Source organism: Prionailurus bengalensis, chromosome A1 (genome assembly GCF_016509475.1).
Source record: "Prionailurus bengalensis isolate Pbe53 chromosome A1, Fcat_Pben_1.1_paternal_pri, whole genome shotgun sequence".
NCBI classification, from domain to species: Eukaryota; Metazoa; Chordata; class Mammalia; order Carnivora; family Felidae; genus Prionailurus; species Prionailurus bengalensis.
In genome coordinates, this window is record NC_057343.1 from 3960865 (window position 1) to 3988057 (window position 27193).

Here is a 27193-nt window from a genome sequence, read left to right on the forward strand (position 1 = left end):
CGTTCACATGCCCGAGTATAGACCACATTCACAACTTTTCCCGGCAGCTTTTACCTCTCTACTTCTGACTGACTACGGTGGGCTCTTTGGAGCCCTGGGATTTTGTGGAAATGCTTCGGGGAGAAACAAGTGGGGCAGCCAGGTGCTGCTGGGCAGGTGGGACTGTCCCCAGCCAAGCGGCTCTACTTGCAGGTGGCTTATAAATAAGACTCTAAGATTTTTGTCTCGGGGAAAAGACTGTTGCTGATTTTTTAACCACCGGTCCAGAAAATAACATTCGGGCTTGCCACGGCTTGTGTACTTAGTGCACAAGCATTTGCACCAAGTGCATTTAGTGCCTTAGAGTAGTTATAACACCAATGGGAAAAAATGTTTAAATAATACTGTGTACCTGTAGGTCTGTGTCAGCAAATAAATAAATAAATAAATACATGGCATTTCAAATTCAATCTTCTGGAAACCTAACAATTTTCTCCCAATGTACATACAATTTCTAGACTCTACAAGGGTAATTTTGGGGGAAAAAATGATAAAAAAAAAAAAAGGGCACACCTCAAGCCCCTTGAAACTCTGGTTTATCACTATTTTTTAACCGAGAAAGGACACCCTTACCTCACAGTCTTACACCTCAGGAAGATGACTTTACCTTCTACCAAGAAAAGGATCCCTCGTGTTACAAGGAGACATTTTAAAACGACTGCCACAGAAATTGAAGCCAGGGCACAGTTTTGCAACCTTTGGGAGATGTCAATACCCAAATGCTGAACACTGTCAGTTTCTACATTGTGTCATTTAGGGGAAGTCACATAGCTACACTTAAGAAATCCTAAGAGCTCGTCAGCAATTTGGCCAGTATAGCCTCCTTGACCTATGTGCCCCATTAAAATAGACTTTGTATAATTAAGTTTTAACAACATTGTTCTTAAAAAAAATGTTTACTGAATTAATAGACTACCCAAGGCAAGGATATGATTTTGCAAGGATACAAAAAAGAGTTAGAAATTAAAATTCAGAACACTTTGAAACGAAACATTAAATATGCACCACACTGTTCTATGTTAATAGGGGCCACATGACGTGCATTTTGTAGATACTCCCATCTAGTATCCTTGCGTGCAACCGGCAACTTATAAACATATACCCACCTTCAGGAAAACAATCTAATATTAACATATAAGTAAAATGCCAATAAAGCACCCACACCACATATAACATGCAACTAACACACCAGTCATGCTCAACTGAAAAAACGTACGAGAAAATAAAGGAGAGAGAAAATGAAGTTAAGACACAATTCTAAGTGCTTCAGATGGATTCAATCTGAAGTCCCGATTTCTATTTAGTTTGTATTTAAGCTTTTCACCCTGAAGTATGAATGTTAACGCAGAAAAACATCTTCACGCCCCGGGTCAGAAAGCCGCTGAAAAGCTGAAGCGCCTCCAGCGGTATCAGCCAAGTAGTCTTGTGCCATTTTGATAAACCACTTGGCTTTTCTCGCCTCGGCCTTTCAAATCATCAGCACTGTCAAAAGAGGTCAACTGTTCAGGACTCAAGGAGTCCCTGCAGACAGAAACGTTTCACCTAACCTGTCATCAGACAGGACTGTCTAACTCCGAAGTGACTCTTTTAAAGAGCGGTTTTTGCTCTACTGTCCATCTTTCCAAACTAGTAACATCAACCCGCTGAATCACTCTTCAAAGACTGCGCTGATTTGTGTTTATATTTGTTCGCTTGTTCCCGTTCACTACTAACTGCGGGACACGTTTGTGACACGGACAAAAGGATACCATAGAGACTACTTCCACGTTTACTTTCCAAGAGACCCCAGTCCTGCACGCTCTCCTTAACTGGGGGCTCACTACACTTGCGCCGACTGGTCGGAGGCGCAGCTGGCTGGCCACTCTGTGCATCGCGGCCGCGGGCACGGCGACAGCTTTCCGTGCTTCGCTTGTACAGAAGGCGGCAGCGGCAGCTCTGACGGCTGATGGGTTCTAGCCACGCTCCACTGCGAAGGGACACCCAAATCTCCCTGCAAATACACGTGCGAGTGAAAGTCCAATGCAACGGTAAGCTAGAGGGGGGTCACTCCTTCCGAGAAACAAAAAGGAAGGAGGGGAAGGAAGGACCAAGTCAAGAAGGGAAAGGGAAGCGCCACGTCTGCCCGCCATCACTCCATCTGGCACCGGGCACGTCTAAATGGCAGCACCGCGGGTGCCACGGGGGCCCGGGGGGTCGCTACTCTAACACGGGCCACGCCAAGGTGGCTCAAAACTCGCACTGGTGACCAAATTTCTTCCCGGGAAGTCCACGCTGACACTCTGCGGCTGCCTTCCTGGAGTTCGTCTAGAAGAGGAGAGTGACCGACTGGAGAGGTCACTCGCTGGCATCACCCAGAGCACCCCCACGGCAGGCGGAAGCCAGGCCGCCTACTCCTACCGCCGTCGCGCTCTCCTCTTTGATTACACCTCAAAACTACAGGCCCCGTGAAGGCTTCAAGATACCTAGTAATAGTAGCTGTGGATGACACATCACTTACGAGCCAGAAACCAAATTTCGTATTTATGGGAATCGTCAATATAACCAATGACTTGGTTTCCCAATCAGTTTGAGCACGGGTATACGTTACTTCAAAGAACTGAGCCACTCCAAAAATAGTATTTACCATAAAAGCAATTTCCATAAAGCAAATCTTGCAACCTCTAATTTTCCAGGTGAAACATGAACTGGGGGAAAATAATCCCAGTTGGGTCAAAATATTTTTATTTAAAAAAAAAAAAAAAAGACGGTCCGTAAAATGACACACTAGGCTCCGTAAGAACAATCGGCCAACTGCTCCTAAGGAGCGCGGTGTCAGCCACTTTTGCTTTCCTCGAGGGGGGGGGGGGGGGGGGGGCGGCGCGAGGAGGGGGTGCTCTCTGCCATTCCCGGCTGCGGCACAGCGCGCCAGGCTCCACCAGGGGCGCCGTAGGGCTCCTCCCCACGGTCCCTGGTCCCAGGACTGGCTCCCCTCTAGCCTTTTAATCGCAGACATTTATGTGCATCATGTAAGAAAGGGGTGTTCACTCTCCTACTCCCCCACTAGAAACCACAGCTTAAAATACAAATTTCAGCAGAATTCTTTCATTTGAAACTAAGTGTTCTGTGAAATGGATGTTTTCAAGTCATTTAGGTATGGTTTTACTGTCGTATGTCCAACCCCCATCTATACACCTATATTGGTACAGTTTCCTCTCTCCTTTAATATTTATTGGCATCAGAAAAAAAAAAAGTTAACATAATTTCTAGCTACTTAGGTAAATGAAAAAACAAGATTCAAAGAATCAAATGAACAAAAACATCAGGCTACAAATAAACACAACATTCAGTTATCATACCTGAATATCCCCAGAGTAGTTGTTGTGCTAGAATACAATTAAATCCGATCTTAGAAAATGCCAGAATTGTCACAATTTCACATGACGGCTACAGAAATTATTCTATATCTTAAGATAACACTGTCTATGGAATCTTACACAACATATGTAAAAGAAAAGCCATACACAGAAGTCCAAATAGAGCAGAATATACATTTAAGATTTAAAAACGTATTTCAATGCAAAACTAAATCCAAACTACATAAAGGTAGGGAATCTTAGTTTAGAAAGAGAGCAAAGACAAGAGAGGTAGGAACTCTGTATGTATAAATTACACTTCAACCACATAAGTAAAGTCATTTGATAAGCTCCCAATGTGCTTTTGTACAGATGACCGTCATGTGACATTCAGCTATACTAGGTAAGAATTAAGAAAGGGAAGACATGTGATTTGTGGAACCAATCACTCCATAAATTGGGGTGCCTCTACAAAGTAGGTGCACGAGTTTTGGAGTATCTCTATGAAGTAAATAGAATTCTGACTCCATGATAAAGTAAGGGAGGCTTTATCATACATTTTCACCGCTTGCCTATGGTAACCATAAATAATTTCAAAGAGCTGCTCCATGGCCATCGAAGCCATGATCAAGTACGACTCCACAGCTCTGTAGACGTGTGCGTATTTGGGCACCTTAGGCTACACTTGGCAGCTAACACAGAGACCACGCTCTTACCAACGGAAGTTAAGCTCTCCTGATCTGAATACCCTTCCAATTACATGAGACGCAATACTGACTGTTAGAGATGGAGAAAAAAACAAGACCTCGCGCCACGTCTCACAGTCTAATGGGGAAGGCGGGCCTTAGACATGATTATAAACGATTAAGCAGGTACGCGGGTATGGGTACGAGTGATACGAGGAGCTCCGTGCTCCACGGGGACACGCGGGCCACGAGACAGACGAACACGAGGGAGCCAGATGGTGGGGGGGGGGGGGGGCAGAGGAAACCAGGTGCGCACCTAAGGGAGGACAAGGACAGGCTGTCTGCCAAATACGAGAAACATCAAGGGAGACAATCAAGGAGACTATTAAAAATAATCACGGTGCCAGCCAACACTGATATACCCTTTCCATGTACCAGGAATCTTTAGAACACCCAGAAAATGGAACCACATAATGCAGGGCCTCATCAGAAACGTTAAGAATTTTGGCCTTTGTTCAAAGGAAAAAGGCAGAAGCCTTTGAAAGATTTTCAGATAAGAAGTGGGAAAAACCTCAGAAAGATCATCGTGGCCGTACTGTTGCTGTATTAACTAGAGAGGCAAGGACGGACGTGGGGAGACTTTGAGGTTATGCCGTATTCCAGGTGAAACATAACGGTGGCCAGAAGGAGGGTGAGGTGGGGTTGGGAGGCGTCCTAAGACAGGGCCCTTCTGTCCAAAAGGTAGCTGTGAAAGTAGGAACCTAGAACATCCTCATGGCACAAATCCGGCACCAAAATCTTTGGAATACTGCTGATCTATGTATCTGAGGTTGGCACCTGAAATTGCTTCTTCTGAAAAGTTCTGCATGTATGTATACATGTATATATATGTGTGTGTGTGTATGTATACACATATATATATGTATATGTATATGCATATACATACATACATATAGGACTGTCTCCACAATGAACTGTAAATCATTGCAAAGTAGTGTCAACGTGCACCAGGGGAATACACAGCCCCTCCAGACACAACGTCTGCAGTCTGTCCCCTGAACGTCTGAGATGGAACACGGGGCCAGCTCCTCCGTGAGGTCCCCCACCCACCCCGACCTGCCATGCCCTCCTTGCACCGACTCTGCTCTCAGTGTTTGACACACGACCCGTCACACTAACTGGCAGGGTTATTTGCACTGCTGTCCCCACTGGGCTGTGAGCTCCTTCACGTCTACTCTTCTTTCTGTTGCTTCCGTTCAGCATGATGCCTGGTACCCAGGGGGAAATTCAGACAAATGGTTACTGGGAGTCTTTGGTCATGGAACGGAGCAAGGCAGGAGGCCATATGTAATAAGCAAGTGTGAAAGTATTTTAAATAACAAATAGGATCCTGCTGCCAACCTAACAGGCTTTCCTACCATTTGTCTGATTCAACTGCTTTTTCCTCCTGATGTCCTCCAAAATCCATCTATCCGCTCTTCTAACTACTCTCTAAATTCTGACAGTCAAGCGTTTACTCGAGCAACGTAACACTCAAACGACTCCAACGAACACGACAATATACGGAGAGCAAGTGAGAGGACAGAAGATGCTCGTTTGAGGACGAAGTACTAAACCACGGGCACGACCCCGGGGATTCCTCTGCCGCTTCGTCTTCGCGCTCCTGCCTGCTGCAACACCATCCCCAGCCCCGCATACGGAAGCGTGAACGTGTCCAAGCAGGCTTGTCAAACGGGCACTGTGAGTGAGAAACAAAATAAGGGATCGTCCCCGCTCTCAGGGATTTTCTAGCCCAGCACGGCAAAGTTAGGACCGTGAGAAGGCCAGGGGGACTAAAGGGACCACGTCCTGAGCTCCCCGAGCAGAGGAGGGGCATCTACCCCCGCTGAGCAGGGCAGGGCACGCGAGGGGCGGCCTGTTGGAGACACGAGTGGGCTGAAGAGTAGGCGACGAACACAAGCCAGCGGGGCAGGTACAGGACGGGGAGGGTGTTCCAGGCAAAGGGAACGCGGTGCACAAAACCACAGACACGACAAAACTTTCACTGGGGTAAAAGCAATTACCGAGCGGCCGCCGTGACGCGGCTCTACGTGCTACGCGGCGGTGGCAAGTGTCACAGGGCACAGGGCCCTGCGCTCGCCGAGCCTCTCAACCTACAAGTGCTTGTGACGGCGAGAACAGAAGGGGAACACTGCAGGAACCAAGGCAGGAGATGGCGAGGTCCCCACCACAGAACGCCCTGTCGCCCGCACGAACCACACCAGGTCTGCCCGGGAGGAAGCGGCGTCCGCTGGGGATCCCGAGCAGGGCAGGGGCGTGTTCGGTGAAGAGCGAGCCCGGGAGCGAGGGGCTCTGTGAAAAGCCGCCTCGGCTACCACGGTGGCAGCACAGGAGGAGGAAGCCCGACGGACAGAACCGGGAAGCAGGGGCAACGGATCTGGGGGAGGAGGACTCGAGTCGTGAAAATGTTGATTTCGAGACACTTGCAGACCTCCGAGTCCAACGCGGCAACGGCGGCCGTTCCGTCGGTACTCACGACGTGCCCGGGACGGTGCTGAACCGTGTGCACCGCGGACACGTCACGCCGCGGTCACAGTCATGACTCCTGCGAGTGAACAGCACGGCAGAGCTCTTCTCAAACGAGCCCTGCCGCGGCACCGCAAACGGGACAAAGTCCAGGTAGTACGTTGTGACTGCCCGCCTTCCCTGACCCACCCCGTGTTCGCCTGCCATTAACCTCGAAATAAAGCCATCTTGCATCGGGTATCGCTGAATCTTGAGGGCCTCAGCTACGCCCTCGTGGAAGGATGTAACTGTATCACCAGGTTACTGGTCAGGAAACACAGGCTAAGTTGTTCAAAGTCACACAACGGAGGAGGCAGGAGTGAGCCCAGATCTGCGTGACTCCCAAGTCCTGACACATAACCGCTACGCCACACTGTCCCTCCTGGGACTGGGATGGTAAGTGGAGATCAGCGGCTCTTACACACACCTGGCAGTGGGGGCCCGGGGCCGCCTCACTCAAGGACAGTGAGGAGCAAAACAGAAGAGCGCAGAGGCGCCTGGGTGGCTCAGCTGGTTAACTGTCTGACTCTCGATCTCGGCTCAGGTCATGATCTTTCAGTTCGTGAGCTCGAGCCCCGCATCTGGCTCTGCGCTGATAGCTCAGAGTCCGCTTGCGCGCGCTCTCTCTCTCCCTCTCAAAATAAGTAAACTTGAACAAAAAAAGTCGCGCTGAGAAGAGCTCCTGAGCTAGCCACCGAGTTTATGCGGTGGATAAACTCAGGTACAGAATTCACAAAGAATTCTGGGAAGCAGGCATAAGAACAAGGACACAGAAAGAGAATGGTGTCATAAAAGCCAAGGAGTTCAAAGAGGGTGTGAGCAACAGCATCGAAGCTTCAGGGAGATGAGGGAAAAGTGACAAAAAAGTCCACCGGATTTAACAAAAAAAAAAGTCATTAATGGGTGACCTCGGCCCGGCAATTTTATCAGAATGCTAGCAGAAGCAAATGTTCATCTGCAGTGATAACGGATGATAAGGAGGTACAGACTTGATAAGCACGCCCCACTCGCTCTAGAAACTGGACCGGGACAGACTGCAAGAAAGGAAATCAAAGTCAGGCTTTGTTCTGTTTTCCCCAAGAAGGAAGAGACTGGAACACGTCCACGGCTAACAGTAAAGGGCAGTCGCAGCAAAGAGTGAAAACACAAGCAGTAACTTAACGTTTAGCTCCGGATTCTAGACGAGATACAAGTAAAACTATCAACTAATGAGACAGATTTTACTTGAGCTGTGAAATCAGAGAAGTACCCACGGCAGAGAAAAAACCCTCATGTTTTAATTCTATGCCCAGAACTTTCAAAAACGGGCAACGGATGGTTACTGAGAGTCCAGTTCCTGGTTCACAGCTTTAGATCCTGATGGTAACAGCACTGCACACTCATGGAACTTGACTCCTGGAACTTGGACTCATCTTTGGTCTGCCACCCCCATCCCAATTCCCTTCCCTTGTATTTAAATAAATACGTGTATGATCGGTAGCAACTTGTCCTTTACTCATTATCCTCGAAAACACCATATACTGTAAAAGACACATCACAAAGAATATGCTTTATACCCTTAACCAATGGGACGAATCCAGAATTTTTCAGGCCATCTCCAACTTCGAAAAAGTTCAGGCAACAGTTCCCTAATGGAAAAGATGCTGGCGGAAGTTGAAAGGTAACATTAAACTGAGAACCATGGTGATTTTGCCCCCCAAGCCCTTCTGTCTTTTCCTAAAAAGAATTCTCAATATAAAGGACACCCATCCTTTGCCAAGACCTCAGGAGCCCCGTTTCCTGACCCTTCCATCTGTCTGCAGTCCCCGGAGCTGACAACGCACAGCTGCACACAACTCGGGAGGGCAGGGCGGTATGGGTGACATAAGGCTGGTGGGTGCGAGACCTGAGCTCTGGGCACACGGGAGCTCCTGACCTTGAACCGAACCTCTCTCTCCTTCCTCTGTGCAATCCAACCGACCACAGCTGTGCCCACTACTACACAGGCTATGAGATAGGAGACTGGGGGAGAGGGGGGGGGACGGGGGGGGGGGCAGGGGAGGGGTCACGTGACAAAGGAACTGGGAAAGCATTAAAAAGTTGTGTAAGAAATTACCATAAACGTACACCACCCGACCGTGACAGGAGAGGTTCTGAAATACGATACCTGCCACCTTTTGATTCTTTTAGATGTCAGAGTGTAGCACTGAAACACCTTAAAATATAACAATTACAACAGGCTGAACCATCTGAAATCATGACTTACAGATCTAGAGTGGGGAACTCCGGGCAATTTCATATTGGTTCAACTTCATAGAGAACTTTTAAAAACTTTGTATTTTTAAAAATAGGTTTATGTAAAAAAAAACTTTATATTTTTAAAAACAGGCTTATATATAAAAAAAGAAACTAAACAATTAATACCTCGGGTTTGGGCAGCTTCCTTTAAAGCAGCTATAAGATGAGGCTTCAGGCTATCCAAAATGAACCTTCCTTCAAGACCTGGGAAAAGGGACCTAAAACGTGAAAGGAACACAGCAGTGATAACCTTCTAACAACTACAACATATTCATTTATTATGTCATTTCAAGGCAGTTAAACGTGCTAGCTTGCATAAATCACACTGCCCGCGGTGTGATCACACGGCAATACCTTTTGAGAAAATCTTAGCCAGGCTTCACTAACTTAAAATGTCGGCAGGCACCAAAGCCAAGTCCAGAGGGGTCTAAACATCTCAGAATTCATTTTGTTTTCTGAAATGTCACGCACACGCTCAGGTACGTTGACTTCATGTACTCTTCCCATTCAATCGAATTGCCTCCAAACAATTCATCGCTAACTCCCCTTACTTCGTTATTCCTAGCACTTTAGGACCATGGCTTTCAGTGGCCCGCGCCTGCCACTCCGGAGAGCAGCAGCAGCTCGGGACACCCTCCGGCGGGCCCAGCCCCCAACGCTTTTGCACTTCAGCGGGTGCAAAGGGACCCTCCCGCGGGTGCAAAGGGACCCTCCGGCACGTTAACAAATGCTTCCGCCAGAGGGCCCCTGACCGCCGCCTCCCCGCCCCCCACGCGGCCGACAGGTGGATTCCCACTAAAGGGGTCTGGGAGTCGAGGCGGGCAGGGGCGGGGCCGTACCTGGGATAGTCCTCTGAGGTAATGTAAATAACATCTTGATCTGATACAGATGACGAGAAGGGCACAAAGTTCCCGTTCTGCACGGGCAGCAGCTCCAGCCCCAGCAGCTCGCTGTAGGCCTGGTCGGAGAGCACGAACTCCAGGAGGTGGAGCTTCTCCCGGGCCCCGCCCGCGGGCGCGCTCTTCCGCAGCACCTGCCGCACCCACGCGGGCGTCACCTTGCGCACCGGCTTCGCGGGGGAGGCGGCCAGCTGCACGGCGGCCGCCAGGTTGGCCGGGACCTTGACGATGTGCTTCCCTGAGCTCTGGAGGTAGTTGAGCACGGCGGCGGTGCACTCCGCACTCTCGTCCAGCTCTGAGAAGTACGCCTGCTCCAGCCGGACCCACTGGTTGCTCGCGGAGTACAGGACCGCGTTCTGGAACAGCTCGTTGAACAGAGGCTCTAACACGGGCTGCCAGTGCACCTTGACCTTGCCGGCGTCGGGCCAAAGCCTGTAGATGAGGTCCGCCGACAGGGGGAAATCGGCGCTCCTCTCCGTCTCCAGGCGCTTGATGGAATCTAGGATGAGAGTCGCGTAGGCTTTGGGGACGACGTTCACGACCAGAAGCTCGTTCCACAAGGCCGCCGGGTCTCTCCACTGGTCCAGCTCCCGCCACTTGATGCTTCGGCGATTGTCGGTCAGGCCAAAGAACCCGCTGATGTGAACGGGGAGGCCCGTTTTGCTCTCCTCACCCGGCGGTAAAGGAAGAAAGCAGAAGGCTTTTCCTGAGAGATCAGCTGTGGCTCCTTCTTCGTCACCGTCTCTCGATAAAGACATGGCTATTCCAATGATGGGGACAAACTTCAATTCGTCGGCTAAAGAATCAAGCTTCCCGCTGATCCCTCGCCCGCCCACACTGTTACACACCAGCCACGACGTTTTCTGGGCGTCCTTCCTATCCTCATCTTCTACAACTATATTTATGTGATACGTGACACAGGTGATGCTGTTGCTTGGGACCTTCTTACAATAGTTGCTTATGGCAGTCTCCAGGATCTTTACAGAATTCGGCCGCTCGTGTCTCAGGGCCTGATTCTCGCTCGCGGTCACTCTGAACACCAGTTTCTCGGTTCCGTCGGCCTCTCGGACGTGTAAGGAGACGTCCTGCACGCTTTTCAGGAAGAGCAGCACCGTGTCGGCGTCTGCCCTGAAAGAGTCGAACAGCTCGAGAACCTTCTGCTTATTGTACAGGTTACTGCTAAGCTGTGAAGGCTGGAGGCGAAGGGGGAAACGGAAAAATGTTCCCGGAAAATTGGCATTTACAAACGTTTCCTTGGTGCTTCCAAAAATGCCGATAAATGGCGCAAACTGGTCTGAAAGTTCACTCATTTCTTTGCTGTCGTCTTTGAGATTCCAACACTGGCCTGATTCGTGGGGACCAAAAAGCGTCTGATGAGGATCTAACATCCCAATCTGGTCACCACTAAAGATACAGGGAACATCTGTAAAGAAAAATTCGACACTCATGAACAACTCTGAAATTTGATAGACAATTATAATTACAATGCAGACTGACTATCAAAGCATTATGTGTGGAAGAGCACAAACCATAAAGAGACTCTAATGCAGATTTATCTAAAAACAAACTTTAGCTTCAGAAATTTAATTTCTCTGAGCATGAAACATAATGGTTTCTCTTTTGATTCCGTAAGTATCAGGCAGGGAAGCTTCTAATGATTACTGAGAAAATGTAAGATGGATCTTCAGACACCCGTTAAACGAGATATGCAACGACTACCTGGGTATTTATGCTCAATCTCCGCAGCCGCATGAACCCAATTATGCAAAACGCAACTTCATCCCAGGCTCACAATAAAAATTTCAACCGCAGATTCTCTGAAAAGCGGGGGAGAGAAAGCACAGCACAGCGACTGCCCGCCATGCTCCTCGGTGAGCAAAGGCCCCCGAGTGAGTCTGCAGTGAGCCCCGGGTTCGCCTCCACCCCCGGCCGCCCACACTGAGCACATCTCCGAACCACGCAGAACCCAAGTGCGGTGCTGCAGGAGGCGCACCGCGGGCACAGCGTGGCTCATAAAACTGGTACCAGCTGCTTCGCCTGTTTCTCAACCAAAGACGGAATGACACTTAGACACTGGCAAAACGACTAGAATGTCAGATGCTCCGTACCTACAGAAATTCTTCACCACAGTGCCCCTGTAAGGACTCCGTGAGAGTGATTTCGACACGTTTTTCCGCACATGCTGACATTAGCACCTAACCTTCAGGCAAGACACACCTTCAGTATCAACGGTCACCAACAGCAGGCTGAGCCGTCACCAACACTGACTCCTAAGCTCTCAGGTATTTTAAGTATGAAATGTGACGTCCCCCAACCCAGCCACTAAATCGATCAACAACGTGGTCGGATGGCACTCTTGTCTGTGCTTCCCTTTACACCGTGTGCACACTCCCGTTACTCAAATTATGTCAGGGAGCCTCCTGACAGTTATAAAGCATGATGCCGGACGTTTGCAAATCCTGTGTTTAGAGAATAACACTCCAGTTAACAATGTCCCACATAAACGTGCTCATTCTCAAACGGGGAACAAATCCACAGCATTTGCTGGCAGTCAGCTAGACTCTCTGACTAAACAATTCATTCCTGTACAACAGTCTCCACACTCATGCAATTCACGTCGGTGCCCCCATAAAATTTTAAAACTTCCGTATGTCAGGGACCTACGGGGTACCATGCAAATGGCTGAACACGTGAATCTTCGCATTCGTGTATAATGGTTATATAATGCTGTGATATATGATTTAGTGTATTATTTACTTACAATACTATATAACAATATAAATGCAATTTAAAAAACAGGCTTAGTAAAATTGGGCTATATAGTGAGTGTGACCCTATGTCCCCCCACCTGCCAAGGGTAGTCCCAATTCAGGCCAGCTGGCCAGCTGTTTGGGAACAATACCACCCTCTTGCACTCTGACCAGTGTCCCAATGTGAACAATGAATTATATGGTCACCTTAGCTATAGCTATAGCCCTGCCAGCTCAATCCTTCCTTCTCTTTCAGGTTCAAAAGGCAAACAGAGTTTTGAAACTAAAGTGCCAATTACATTAAAAACAAAAACCTTTTATTACAAACGACAGTAAATACCGAGAGCTTTGACTCTGGAAACATAGTCATCCATTCTTAGAGATGTCTACACCACAAGTTCCAAGTATTTCCTGCTCTAACTATGAACCAGAACCCTCATATTCTTTCTAGATTCAACACATGATTTCAAAGTAATCTTTTTTTTTTAAATTTTTTTTAACCTTTTATTTTTATTTTTGAGACAGAGAGAGACAGAGCATGAACAGGGGAGGAACAGAGAGAGAGGGAGACACAGAATCGGAAGCAGGCTCCAGGCTCCGAGCCATCAGCCCAGAGCCCGACGCGGGGCTCGAACCCACGGACCGCGAGATCGTGACCTGAGCTGAAGTCGGACACTTACCCGACTGAGCCACCCAGGCACCCCTCAAAGTAATCTTTAAAATACTTCAAAGCTGGGGGCGCCTGAGTGGCTCAGTCGGTTAAGCGTCCGACTTCGGCTCGAGTCATGATCTTGCAGGTTCTTGGGTTCGAGCTGGTTCGAACCGAGTTCTTGCGGTTCATTGGGCTCTGTGCTGACGGCTCGGAGCCAGGCTGCATCAGATTCTGGGTCTCCCTCTCTCCCCGCCCCTCCCCCACTCACACTCCATCTCTCTCAAAAATAAATATTTAAACAAGTGCTTTAAAAAAATAAATAGAACAGGGGCGCCTGGGTGGCGCAGTCGGTTAAGCGTCCGACTTCAGCCAGGTCACGATCTCACGGTCCGTGGGTTCGAGCCCCGCGTCAGGCTCTGGGCTGATGGCTCGGAGCCTGGAGCCTGTTTCCGATTCTGTGTCTCCCTCTCTCTCTGCCCCTCTCCTGTTCATGCTCTGTCTCTCTCTGTCCCAAAAATAAATAAAAACGTTAAAAAATAATAATAATAAAATAAAAAAATAATAAAAATAAAAATAAAAATGAAAAAAATAAATAGAACAAAGTAAAATACTCAGAAGTTTGAGAAGAGCAAAAGTTTTACGAGGAAAATGTAGAGAAGCCAGAATCAAAGATCTTCACTTTGGCCATCATTCAATACTGCCGGGTATTACACTTTCGTCTTTAGTCGCTTGATATTTAAAAATGTGTACAAGAAAATCTATCAAAATCAGTCGGTCTCAGAGGTTCAGTGTGAAAATTCTGAGAGTAACAATTTGTGTAGGCGTTTCAAGGGCTACATTTCAAACCTCACGTGAAATGACTTAATAGATACTATCACACCGATCCCACTGGACCGTGAGGATATTAACTTTTGGCATCACATGGTGACGCTTCGGTGTGGCTACCGTGGCAACTTTAGAAAACCCAAGACACGCTGATAGTTCACTGGCATATTTCTCGCCGCTGCCAGAGAATTCGGGAGATGCCTCTGAAACCGGTTTCATCTGGAAACGATGCCTTTAAAACAGTATCATCTCCAAAGTGAACCAAATAAATTACAAAACATAGGTGAAAATACTTGGCACTGGTGTGACAGAAAAGGCGAATACTCTACCTGTTATATGGTAGACGGAATTAAACCCGATCCCGAATCTTCCCACCTTCAGAGGGTCGTCCTTCTTCCTGCTCCTTGCGATCTCCTGAATGCCATGCCAGTCCTCGGGGGTGAAGACTGCATTGTTGTACACGTAGAGAGCCGGCCCTGCGGGGGGAATGCACGTGCAGGCGTTCAGAGAGAAGTAAGCCAGAGCGTTCGGCCCTCTTCCAGGAGCTTCCTCTACGTAAAACCGCTTACTTGATGGCAAAAATGGAAAAAAGTGAAGGGAATGACTGAATTCTGCACCGTAATTCCAATGTTCACGGTAAAAACAAAAACGTAAGCTAACAGCAAAAATTATTAGCAGAACAAAACATTATGGCTGGTCAAAAACCCAAAAAGGAAAAATTAAGGACGTTATGATACTTAGACATCCAAACCACATGGCACACAAGGAAATTAATCAGAGTATACGATTACTGTGCAACATTCCTTCCTAAATAGCATGTTTAAATTTTTGTTTTGTAAATGCGATAACCTGTACATGTACGGGAGGCCCTGCTATCTACGACAACCTTGTTAATATATTATTTCGTAAGGAGGAAAATAATCCTTCCGTCATGTTAATAATCACCTTGTTTGTTTTTGTTTCCATCAGCCTTTGGATTTTTCTATTCAAGGCATTACTTGTCTAACTACTGTAATCATTAATGTGACAAATTTTAAAATCAGCACCTCAGAATAATGCTACCCTGTCTCTAAAGTAGTTCCCTTAAAAGTTCTCAAAATATTTGAATTTATAATGTGGATTTATAATTCAACATATTTTGGGGGCACCACTTTTTGAAACTTCTCTTCAGAATCTCTAACATTGTTTGAGTATGTTCAACTATAGTAATTCATCATATTTAAAAACAATTAACATTTTTCTTTTAAAAAGCTACTGAAGTAAACACACACACAGTAAAGTACAAAGACCTTACGTGTGTGGCCTGGATGAACTCTGACAAAGTGAATAAGCCTGTGAAGCCTCCAACTAAATACAGAGAACATTCCAGCACCCCCCAGAAGCCTCTCCACGCACACCTATAAATTCCAGCTCCGATACGGGGATGTTGGCCATTGTTCGCTTTACAAAAACGGCCTGACGGCTGTGTGCAAACCAGTCCAAGAAGGGAGATGAGAGTTCCCAAGCTTGTCTGAGGAGGAGAAGCCCACAGCAGGTGAAGGGGACGCTGGGGCCAGGGGAGCTGGATGTCAGACCCGGATCCACCACTGCCAACTGAATCACTTCAGGCAAACTAAAGCCACTCAGGCTCAGTTTCCTCGTCGGTGAAGTAAGGATGAGAACAGCACCGCACTCGCAGATGAGATCATACAAATGAAGGCCCCGGGCCAACGCCTACCACAGAGGAATCACCTACACAGTCACATGCTCTTCCTGGTATGTACAAGTACTGGCGACTAACCAAATAACCGTTACAGGGATCTATAAAATAAGTATCGTACCACCCAAGAGCTAACGATAGCTGGTTTAGAATGGCATCCAGTGGGCAATGCCTGGTTCCACCTCCTCCAAATCTCCATTAAACATACCTTTGGAGACACAGAAACGGGGACCACAAAAACTACCACACAGAACATGAGGACTGGGAGCGAGGCTCTGGCCAGAATCTAGGAAGAACCTGCGTAACTAGCAGGTCTACGGAGGGGAATTAGGAACCCAGCGGGAGCACATCAGGTCACGGCGCCAGGAAGGAGGCACAGCGGGCCAGCCTGAAGGAAGACGCGCCTTCCTCCGCGCCAGCAGCCAGAAAATCCCTTGCTGCCCAGCTGCTTTTACAAAACATTTGTCAAGTTACCAAATAACAGATGCACGTTCTTACGAATTCAAGCGGAGTGCTTCACGGGAAAAGGAGTTTCCTCCTCACGTCCTCGATCTTCAGGGTTGACTGACACATCAGAACTGTTCCGATGCTATACATCCACAGGTGACAGACCCCCTGCACGTGGAACCGCCCTTACTCACTGGCTTCTGGAACATTCCTTCCACAAGGGCCAGTCGGTGTCTGAACGGGGTGGTGCACAGAGGAGCCCCCCCACCCCACCCCGCACAGGCAGCAGAGAACTGGGTGAGTCAGCTAGACGCATCGGTCCTCACGGGCCTCCACACCCAGCACGTATCACCCAGTTCTTTTTTCATGGTTTCGATCGAGGTGTTATCTGATCATACGCCTCCGGGACTCAGGAGGAAACTGTATGTATTCCACCTCTGTGTTCATCTTGAATCTCATCGAATCTCCGCCTCCATCATGCAGATCAATTTTAAAATACCCCAATCTACCCTGATCAAAAGAACATCTCCTGGTTGTGAGAGTGAGATAACAAAACAATAAACCTCTTGAGAGAATTTTCTCTAACAAAAGTTGCAGTTATCTGGGAAGGAAAGGTTAGCAGCAGGCCTGCAATCTACTTTCTCCTTTTAAAAGGGAATATGGGGCGGGGAGGGGGGGGAGAGAGACAGAGAGAGAGAGAGAGAGAGAGAGAGAGAGAGAGAGAGAGAGAGAGAACCCAGCCCAATCTCCTTGCAAACACGCTGACGACAGACCTCTGGGCAAACACGCTCATGCTGTTTGCTAGCCGAGGAGTCTAGTGGAGGCTTCAGAACTTGAATATAAATAAACCTGGAATTTACAGATTTATGAGACACAACGTCCTGAAAAACTCACAAGCTACTGAACTATCGGAGAAAAACATGTACGTGTTTTATGACCGTGTAGGTGCTGGCCTTCGTGCATCATTCCGAGGCCACCTCCGCTAACTCTAGGCCCAGGTGTGCCCTGACACAGCACGAACAGACCCAGCAGGAAGAGCGGGGAGTCCGACCCTTCTCCAGCCTTCCTTCACCGTGTCTCTTAATTAACCACATCCTTGAAATCCTTACTGGTGGGACACTGGGTGAGATCTCCCCATTCTTATGCACCTGATTTGACAGACTGAGTCTTTTGTCATCTGGTTATATAAAAATATAAGAACAAGAATAAGGTGGACTGAAAAGTTCTCATTTGCAAAACTAAGTATCAATAAAGGGGAACAAAACTAAGATCCAAGACGACACCAGCTAAGACAATATTCACATCTGAACATAAAAGACAAGCTCAAATATGCAAGAACATGTAGGGCCCTCAACAAGTATTTGTTAAATAAAGAGATCGGAGATCACGCCTACCTACTTTTATGTGGCCAAGTTTATTTTAAATCGGCTAATCTGATAATGCTTTCAAGAGCTCATCTATGTATACAGCTGACCCTTGAACAACATGGGTTCGAACTACACAGATTATACATGGATTTTTTTTATAAGTTCTAAAAATGTATTTTACTTTTCTTATCATTTTCCTTACATTTTCTTTCCTCTAGTTTACTGTAAGAATACAGTATAGAATATATATAGCATACAAAATATGTGCTAACTGACTGTTTATGTTACAGATAAGATGCTCTGGTCAACACTAGGCTATCAGTGGTTAAGTTTGGGGGGAGTCAGAAGTCATACAGGGATTTTTGACCGCACGGGGTCAACAGCCCTAACCCCCATGTCCCCCCAGAGTCCACTGTACTTGATTCGGTTAAATAATTTTTATTTCAAATACTTTTTCAAATGAGGTAAAGTCAAGGCTGGAAGCAAAAATCCTAGATGCTGGGTTGGAGTTTGAAGCAAAATACTTCTAGGATCTCCTCACACTGTCCCCTTCGTGCCTCTAAGGTACACACATAATGACTAATATCAGCGTGACACCAGCCGTAAAACGTTATCACACAGATGAGCTCTCTTCACCCACAAAATCACTGGGAGGCAGGTTTTGTTCTTATTACCATTTACAGGAGAGCAGACTGAAGCGAAGCGGGGCCAGGCTGTCCGCTCGGTCACGGTGAGTGAGTAGGTGGATCGCAGCGGCCGCCAGGCGAACCGGTGCCCAGGGGAGATGTGCCGGGGGGTGGGCCCGTGCGGGACCAGGACCTGAACCAAAGACCCTCCCTCCGATCCACGTCCGGTATCTTCCAACCACGGCTACAGGAATCAGGAATGCCAGAACCAGGACACCTGACCCGGCAGCCGTCATCACGAAACCGGACGACGGCAGAGGGCCCGCCTGCCCCCATCACCGAGGCAGGAGCAGCCCGGTTCACGCGGGCAGCCGCCAGGCATGGCAGGTCTCCTCGCGCCTCGTCACATGACACACACGTGCAACCTGCCTGTCCCAGGTCTGACCAGAGAACGATATATCAGCTCTAATAAGCGTTAACTATATAACGTTTACGTAGTTAACAACAGTTTTGATCACCCTCCTAAATCCTAAAACATGTTTTCAAAAATAGAGGGCCTGCACCTCTTTAAAATATATTCAGGGATGTCAGGATCAATCCTTGTTATTTTCAATAACTTTCTACCACGTATAGTCATACACAGTCACATATATCCTCCATCTGACTTGTAAGTTGCACTCAAAGTTATGAACGTTCTCTTGAACACAGCACATCCCAGAGGAGGACTGCGGTATCTGGGGTCTATTGGTCACGGTTATCTTACTGTCTTACCTTTCGTTGTCCTTATTCCCTTGTCTCCTTCAAGCCCTCTTCCCACCCACATCAATCAATAACCGATCATCGATTCTTACCCTGATATTGTGCCATATCTTTTGACCAAAGAGTCTCCGTTCCATACTGAGTTTCATCGTATAAAAATTTAACTTCTGTGGCCCCTGCATCTTCTGCATTCTGAATTAATTCCTAATCAAGAAAATACACCAAAAAATAATATTTAATAACACAGCAATCTATTGCCCATCTTTGAACTTCCTATACTATTTACAAAGTAATTACAGTTCAGTCACAGAAACCAACGACCGCATCACCACCTCTAAATCCGGCGGGGATATGACCGCAAGTAACTGTCACACGCACACGAGAGCGCGGCTGAGAGCTCGTGAGTCCCTCTCCAATGACACACTTAACACGCAACCTTTAACTTGCCATCTCCTGTCCCCCAGTACAAATCCCGACACTGTTTACAACGCTGACTTACAATCTATACAAGCCTTCATTCAAAAGAAATGACTCCACCTCTGAAAGGTGCACGGGTGGTTCTGGTTCTGGGACGGGCAGCTTGTTCTCAAGCAGCTACCAAAGACAGACCTTCATGTACCAGTCCCTTACCAAACTCACCTCTTCCGAGGAAAAATGTATCGGTTTATATGTACCGCTTAGTGGTCTGCGTGCTTGCGAAGTTGCAATCTGACCCTGTCTTTCTCCTGCACTAAAGCTAAAAGCTTCTTCACAGTCAGGACTGACTCACTCCTTTCTCATAAAGAAGGCAGCAATGTTATTTGTTTGGCGGATTTGTTTGGTGATCACACCTCTGCAATGTCGAAAGGAAAGAGCAACCTACAAGGCTTACACACCCATCGGTAGTCCCCCCAGAATCCTTTTCCTCAACAGCCCCAATCACTCTGGCGTGCCCACCAAAAACATCTTGGGCTCTGGTCCATCTGAAGGGAGCTCTGCCAGACTCTGAAATAGGAGTCCAACTCTTAAAGCCAACACCGGCATCATGCATCTCAAGTAAGGAAAAGGCAACAGATGACAACTCCTGGATGAGCTCTGACACAGACTAAACCAAATCAACTGGTTTCATTTTTGATGGATGGGCCTTCAAAACACAGTAATTCCGTCTGTAATATTCACCCTGAAGGAGAGGAGGGAGCAGTCAAGGATGGACGAGAAGTGAAGAGAGCTTATACTGATCCCATGGCAATGCCAACAGCAAAGCCTTTATCACGTAGGGAAGAGATACGGTGCCCACAGGACACGACACCACCATGGCCGAGTGAGGGGACACAGCAGAAGTGGAGAGCCAATTCTGAGACCAGGGATGGCGTCAGGGTTCACCCAATGCACACCGAAAGGTGGGGGGATCTTAATCCCACCTGCTGTTCAACCCCAAACACGAACATTTGAACCATGCCCTTAGCTACCTCCTTATCGTCTACAAATTCCTCCTATTTACGCAACTGTCTATTTCTAAAAAGATTTTCAAGACCTATCCCTACCCTATTCAGTCTAAAAGAATCCCTAAAACATAGCAATCTTATTTACATTAGGAAATTATACTATAAAAGGCAGAAATAAGAATTATCGGTAGCAAAATACAACGTTCACCTACAAAACGAATAGCACTTGAGAAGCTGGATCTTGTTTCCATTTGGATATCTGTGAGTGATTTCTGTGTATTTTAGGGAGCAGAGAGGAGGAACACTGGAGATAAAACCTGTTAAGTCCCAGACCCCAACTAACAGTCTCAAGTTGAACAAAAAATAGGATGGGATGCTTTTTGTCAGGGGATCTCTTCCAAACTAATTCTGAGAAGAGGCGATAAATGTGCCAATTTGCGTATGATCTTGGGCAAGTCACTAAACTACGTCCAGACTTGTTCCAGCAAACATCACAGAGGACAGTGACCCGAGTGTAGGTAATTTCTATGATTCCTATTAATTAAATCTCTAAGTGCCGAATTCGACCACAATATCCAAAGAACAGAGATGATATCGAGCCGGCTTGCACACAAATGCACGCAGAAAGGAGAGCGAAGGACCGCGGGCTGCTTGCCAACTTTAAGGTGTACAAAGACCTCGCCCAAACCCCTGCCCTGTGTCCCCTCAGTCCCCAGTCACTTGCTTCTGAACTGACGAGCCCCTACTCCCATTACCACCAACGAAATCTTCACTTAAAGTCGCTTAGCTTTGGGGCACGTGGGTGGCCCAGTGGGTTACATGTCCGACTCTTGGTTTCGGCTCAGGTCATGATCTCACAGTTCGTGAGTTTGAGTTTGAGCCCCACGTCGGGCTCTGTGCTGACAGCGCGGGGCCTGCCTGTGGTTCTCTCTCTCCCTCTCTCTCTCTGCCCCTCCCCTGCTCACTCTCTCTCTCTCTAAAAATAAATAAACTTGAAAAAAATTTTAAATGGATTCTATTCACCTCTGTCTACCCCCTGACAATCCACACTTTTCCCATACTGTCCTAGCATCTTGAAATAAAATAGTTTCCAAGCTCACTTTCTGTGAACGACTGAAGGTTCTGTGAACCTTCTGTGAACCTATGCTGAAAGATGACCTTAATTTGCTCCAACATACCGTCATTAAAATCACTAACGATGGGAGCAATCTGCAACCAGCACCTTCCCAAGAACAACTACTTAAGTTCAATTAAATACACCTAATCCTTACTTTCTAGAAACTTACCATCCAAACTAAAACATATAATGAAGACCAGGATATGAAAGGCAATAAACATTAAAATAAATTAGGGGGGAGAAAAATGCAGAATAGTTGATCTACTTTTACAGTTAATTGAGGAGGTTTCTTATGAAGCTTAAACACCAAATAATTTTTGCAGGTTCTTCTATTAGTGCTTTCTTTTATGGTTGTTTGGTTTTTTGCTTTTTGGTTTTCAGTGAGTGTATTCAAACTAAAAGAATACACTGTAAATAGAAATAAACAACTAAAACCATTTTGTAGCAACGTGGATGGAACTGGAGAGTGTGATGCTAAGTGAAATAAGTCCTACAGAGAAAGACAGATACCATATGGTTTCACTCTTATGTGGATCCTGAGAAACTTAACAGGAACCCATGGGGGAGGGGAAGGAAAAAAAAAAAGAGGTTAGAATGGGAGAGAGCCAAAGCATAAGAGACTGTTAAAAACTGAGAACAAACTGAGGGTTGATGGGGGAGTGGGAGGGAGGCGAGGGTGGGTGATGGGCATTGAAGAGGGCATCTTTTGGGATGAGCACTGGGTGTTATACAGAAACCAATCTGACCATCAATTTCATATTTAAAAAAAAGAAGAAGTAAACCTCTTTCTAAACCCAGGGGTCAAATGTGCTCATGGCCCCTGAATGCGGGTTTGCATTATTTTGTCCGTTCGGTCAACCGGTTGGTTTGCAGCGGCCCCACACGATGTTCCACATAAGTTGTAAAATTACATTATGTACTTACATAAGATTATTGAAAAAAGCGTTCCTAGAGCCACTGTGCTTGACTACAGCACCCAGCAACTGAGCGGGCTCCTTTGCCTCTGAACCCTCGCGTCCTTACGACGGCCGCACTCACAGCCCGGCCGAGCCAGCAGGCGCGGAGGGAAGGAAGCGCAGCTGTTCAAATCTAGACAACGCGTTCCAAAAGTTAAACGCCACCGGGACTCCCAACTCTTTTTTTTTGCCAAAGTTCACACACGTATACAACACACGCCCTTACCTTAAGGATCTGTCCTCCTTCCGGATATCTTCTTAAAATGTCCTTGAGAAAATCAACAAGCGGTGGGGTTGTTTGACCAAACCGACCTAAAGCACAGAACGCACTTAAAAACTGATTTTAGAACAAAAATCCCCCGGCTGTTGCCCACGTGCTGTTTGGTTCCAAGACCTAAGGAAACTTGGACAAGTTATGACTTCACATGTGCTGTTGCAGCTCTCGGCTCTGAACGTCTACCTGGCCAGACACAGTACGGAGCAGAGCGGACTCATTTATCAAATCCCCACCTTTTTAATGAAAGTACAAAATTCGGTTTTTTAAAAAAAGGCTCACAAACAGACCATATATGACAAAAGATTATTCATTCAAAGACGGAGAGCATGGGGCGGGCTGTCGCCAGGCTCCAAAGCAAGCGAAGTCGATGGCGGTCTTTTGTGGGTGCTCTTGCCGCTAAGAAATAAGCCAGAGATAGTGGCGGCTACTAGGCCATGGTTGATATTCTCAAACCCAACTGACGTTCTGATTACGCGGAAATCGGCCCGGTCACTGTCCCAATAGCTGTCCAGTTCAAATACCCTTAAGCATTTCCTCACCGAGAGATGCTTAGAATTGACTGACCCGGTGACCTTCGGAGAGCGGACAGGGAAGCATAGAGAGGACGGGGAAAGGGAAGTAACTTCTCAGACACACAGAAAAACACACAAACAAAACTGGGCGTAAAATAGCGAAATCATCACTACAAATTTATCTGCATCGTCGGGGTGCAGCACCCAGCAGGCCCAAGCCCCCGCAGGACTCTGCTTCGCAGGGCACTGTACCCCGCACGTTCTCATAGAAAATTCGCTAGCTCCGCCCACCCTGGTTTTCCAGCCTGATACAGCCTCATCACATCCCGTGGAATACACCTTCGTTGCACTTTTAAAACGTAACCGTTACGCAACTAAAAATGGCACAGGCTCCTGGTAAAATCAGTTCAATACCTCCCCCTTTTAAGCCTCTTGATTGAAGGTTTACAAAAAGATGACAGTTTCTGAAAGTCAGATCTCCAATCTTGATCCAGTCAGATAACTGAAAGAAAAGAAAAGAAAAGAAAAGAAAACAGTGTGTATGAAGAGCAACGTTGTTCACTCAAAACTACTTCCATCCTTTCACTCACTTAAGAAATAATGCTTGTTGACCTTTCTTATTAGGAAATCAGTTACTGTGGAGAAGTGAACATTTCAAAGAACAGAAATTTAGTCAAAAAGTTTCCTTAAAACCTGAAAGGACTTTTCCTTAACTAATTACAAAACAGATAAAGATACATATCCACTTTGAAACAACGTAAACTTTTAATGATAAATCGGGATCGTCAACGTAAACAAAATCTTCCTTTTTACAGTTCCAAAATGTACCGCTCAGAAGCCAAGGCCAGATCAACCTTCTCCCCACATTCCTCAAGTGCTAAGATGGGGTGACCTCTCACAGGTCAACAGCCTGCAAAAAGTCACCCAAAAGCTCACCTGCAAGAATCTTCGTAACTTAACACTCCCCGACAGGGTGCGAATGACCTCATTCACCGTATTAAAAAGTCAGTGTTTCCAACTGTCTACCATCATCCCACACGGAGATCCTCCAAGGTTCCTAAAGCTCAACCCGTCAAAAGTGACCTCACTGGGTTTCCTTCCAAACCCTCCTCTGCCATCTTTTATTGCATATCTCTATTAATAGGGGCACCTTCTGCCTCTGCACCTCAGAGGGAACGCGGGAGAAGCGCTCTCTCTCTCTCTCTCTCACTCTCTCTCACTCTCTCTGCAAACCACATGGCCAATTAACCTTCCAGGTGCTACCAGGTCCATCCCCAATTTCCCTCAGACCTAACTTGCTCTTCTCCGTTTCCAAGTGCTCATGCTCAGATTCTCCGTATTTCTTGGATTTTTATGACAATCTCTCATCTGGCCTCCTTACTTTCTGTGTATCATCATTCTAGTCCCCATTTCTAAAACACAAATACATATCATTTACATGTATTACATATTACATAGTGTATATATAATATTATATACTATTATAGTATAGTATATATAGTATTATATACATATATACAATATATATAATACTATATGTATGGTATTATATATAATAATTATATATAATTTATATTATAGTATTATATATATGTATGTATATATATATACACTATATATATATATATATACACACACACACACACTCCCACTGAATCTTAAAGCAAGCCTGTAAAAACTAAAAACTCCCTGCACAGGAAATATGAGTAAGAATAATCCTAGCAGTACTGTTGCTAACCACAATTATTTTAGAAACAACCCCAATTCTGTAACATATTGACAGAGCGGAACATCATCCAGCAATGAAAAATGGGTTAACTAAGCTGCACATAACTCTGGGTGAATATTCATAACATAATACTGACTTTAAAAAGATAATTCCAAGTTACCACATATAGAATAATAAGCTTATAAAGTTCACAAAGAACTAAAAGTAAACAGTGTATCACTCAGGTTATAGACTTAGGTTACAGACCCACACATACACATATATGGATATATATGTTCCTAGGTATACATATGTACACACATAAATATACACACTTATGATAAAACGACTGGAACAACTACAAAAAAGGCAACAGAATAATAAATGCAAAGGGGTAAGGGAAAAGAGGCACACGGGCTGGGGCGGAGAGGAGCACACAGGTAAATACAAACTACCAACAGTGCTCTTCTCCAGTTGGATGAGGTCATCAAAGTTGTTCATTCCATAGTTAGTTAATTAACTATTTAATTACTAAGTGAGAGCCATGCATAAACCAAGGATTACTAGTCCAGTTTAGCACAGCTGAGGTTTATCTGAAGGAAGAAAGGCAGGAAGGGAGGAAGGGAGGCAATTTTTAATGCAGGAAGAAGTTTGCAGGTCTTAAAGAGGCCTTGAAAAGGAAGAAGACAGGGTAGAATCGCATTCGTAAACACGGATGTAACTGGCTATGTGAGTCTGACAGCGAATGCTTTTGGTGCAGTGTCATCAGTGACCTGTCTACAGGGAAGTGATTCTCCCAAAGAGAAATCGAGCAGCACGGATAACTGACCTCAGCAGGGCTCTCAGCTTTCCCCTCCCGAGTCTGCCAAGATTAAGGAATTTGGCTTGGGCCTCTCTCCTTCCTAGACCCTACACCGCTCCAACCAAGCAAAGTAACATTGGTCCTACTCCTCTCCAGAGGCAATGAAATCTTAAAAGTTGCCCAGTTAAGTCTTTAGTATACAGACTTAGTATATAGACTAGTATACAGACTCCCTCAAAAACTTCAGAGATGATCATTTTCATGGACTATGAAACAACTCTTTCCAAATTACTAAGGAAACAATACGATATTAATTACAACCTGGATCTCCCGACCCTTCTTCCTTTGTTCAGTTGTCAAGGACACAAGGAGTTGTGAGACTCAAGACTCAAGAGTTGACAGAAGGGACATTTTTGATCAATTAAAAGGCAGGAAAGTCAAATCATGCTTCACACCTCCTGGTTTGAGGCTCGACCACATTCGGTGCAGAGGAAACAGCTATAATGAGACAGTCTCTTCATCAGACCGGAGGCAAAGTGAAGAACTCAGAAATTCCACTTCCAGGCCAGGGAAGGCAAAAGAGGGACAAGGACAATGAAGGTGGCGGATGGCCCGGAAAGACTGAGGACTGAGAAAGTGCCTGATGCCAACTATGTCCCAAACGGACCCAAACCCGTGAGTGACAAGGAGTCCTCAACAGCTTTTGCTTCCTGCTTACCCTGACATATTTAGGATTCCATTATCTCTGGGTCTGACTCAAGGCTTGTGAACATCCCTGGCGAGACCTTCTGCCTCTCTACATCTACCCCTCTACCCTGCGCACATGCACACACGCACACCCATTTGTACCAACTGCCGTAATCATATCTTTCCAAAGCCTCCTGTATATCCTTTCCTCCTAGTTTCACTGTGACAGTCGGTCACCATCTAGAACCTCACTAGCTCAGGACAGCACAAGCTTCCTAACCAGAACCCCCTCACCCAGCCACTCAATCTGAAACTCGCTATGCACCACGGCCACATTCACTATCCCATACCAATGCTTTGCACACACACCTCCAAAAACACTTCTAGAGGCAAGACTGAGCCACGACTGAGCCTTAGGGTTTGACCACATGTAGGGGACAAGACGGCAAAGCAGACCCAGAGGAATAACCAAAGAAGTGGGTACAGAACCAGGAGACTATAGACAGGAAAGCTAAGAGACAGAGATGGGCCCAGAGAAAGAGGTAAGAACGACAAATATTTATAGAAGAATAAGCTTCTTAAAAAGTTCATAATTCGCTCCTCAATTCTGTCCGAAGTCCTCTAACGAGTCACATGTCTACGTGCTACCAAATACGTAATAAGGGCTGAGCTGTGGAGGAACATAAGAACAGTTTAACTGTGAACCTGTGTCTAAGTGGTCAAGAGACCATGGTGTGGACCCAGGTGCACAGACGGTCAAGATTACATTGAGGGATTGAAAAATACC

At 46.5% G+C, this 27193-nt stretch overlaps 1 protein-coding gene across 5 annotated transcripts in view; it reads right to left on the reverse strand.

Moving 5' to 3' along the window:
- Positions 1–27193, reverse strand: part of SACS (sacsin molecular chaperone) — an 86149-nt gene that overhangs the window by 13570 nt on the left and 45386 nt on the right. For 2 of the 5 annotated variants that reach the window (XM_043575116.1, XM_043575124.1), the window contains 7 exons: positions 23624–23711; positions 22647–22732; positions 19016–19127; positions 14355–14501; positions 9739–11221; positions 9026–9117; positions 3375–3401 (listed from right to left, as the gene is read on the reverse strand). In XM_043575116.1, the coding sequence (XP_043431051.1) occupies positions 3375–3401; positions 9026–9117; positions 9739–11221; positions 14355–14501; positions 19016–19127; positions 22647–22732; positions 23624–23711 (2035 nt within the window). The remainder of the gene's footprint in view (positions 1–3374; positions 3402–9025; positions 9118–9738; positions 11222–14354; positions 14502–19015; positions 19128–22646; positions 22733–23623; positions 23712–27193) is intronic. The other 3 variants (XM_043575135.1, XM_043575140.1, XM_043575149.1) reach the window with 2 other exon arrangements.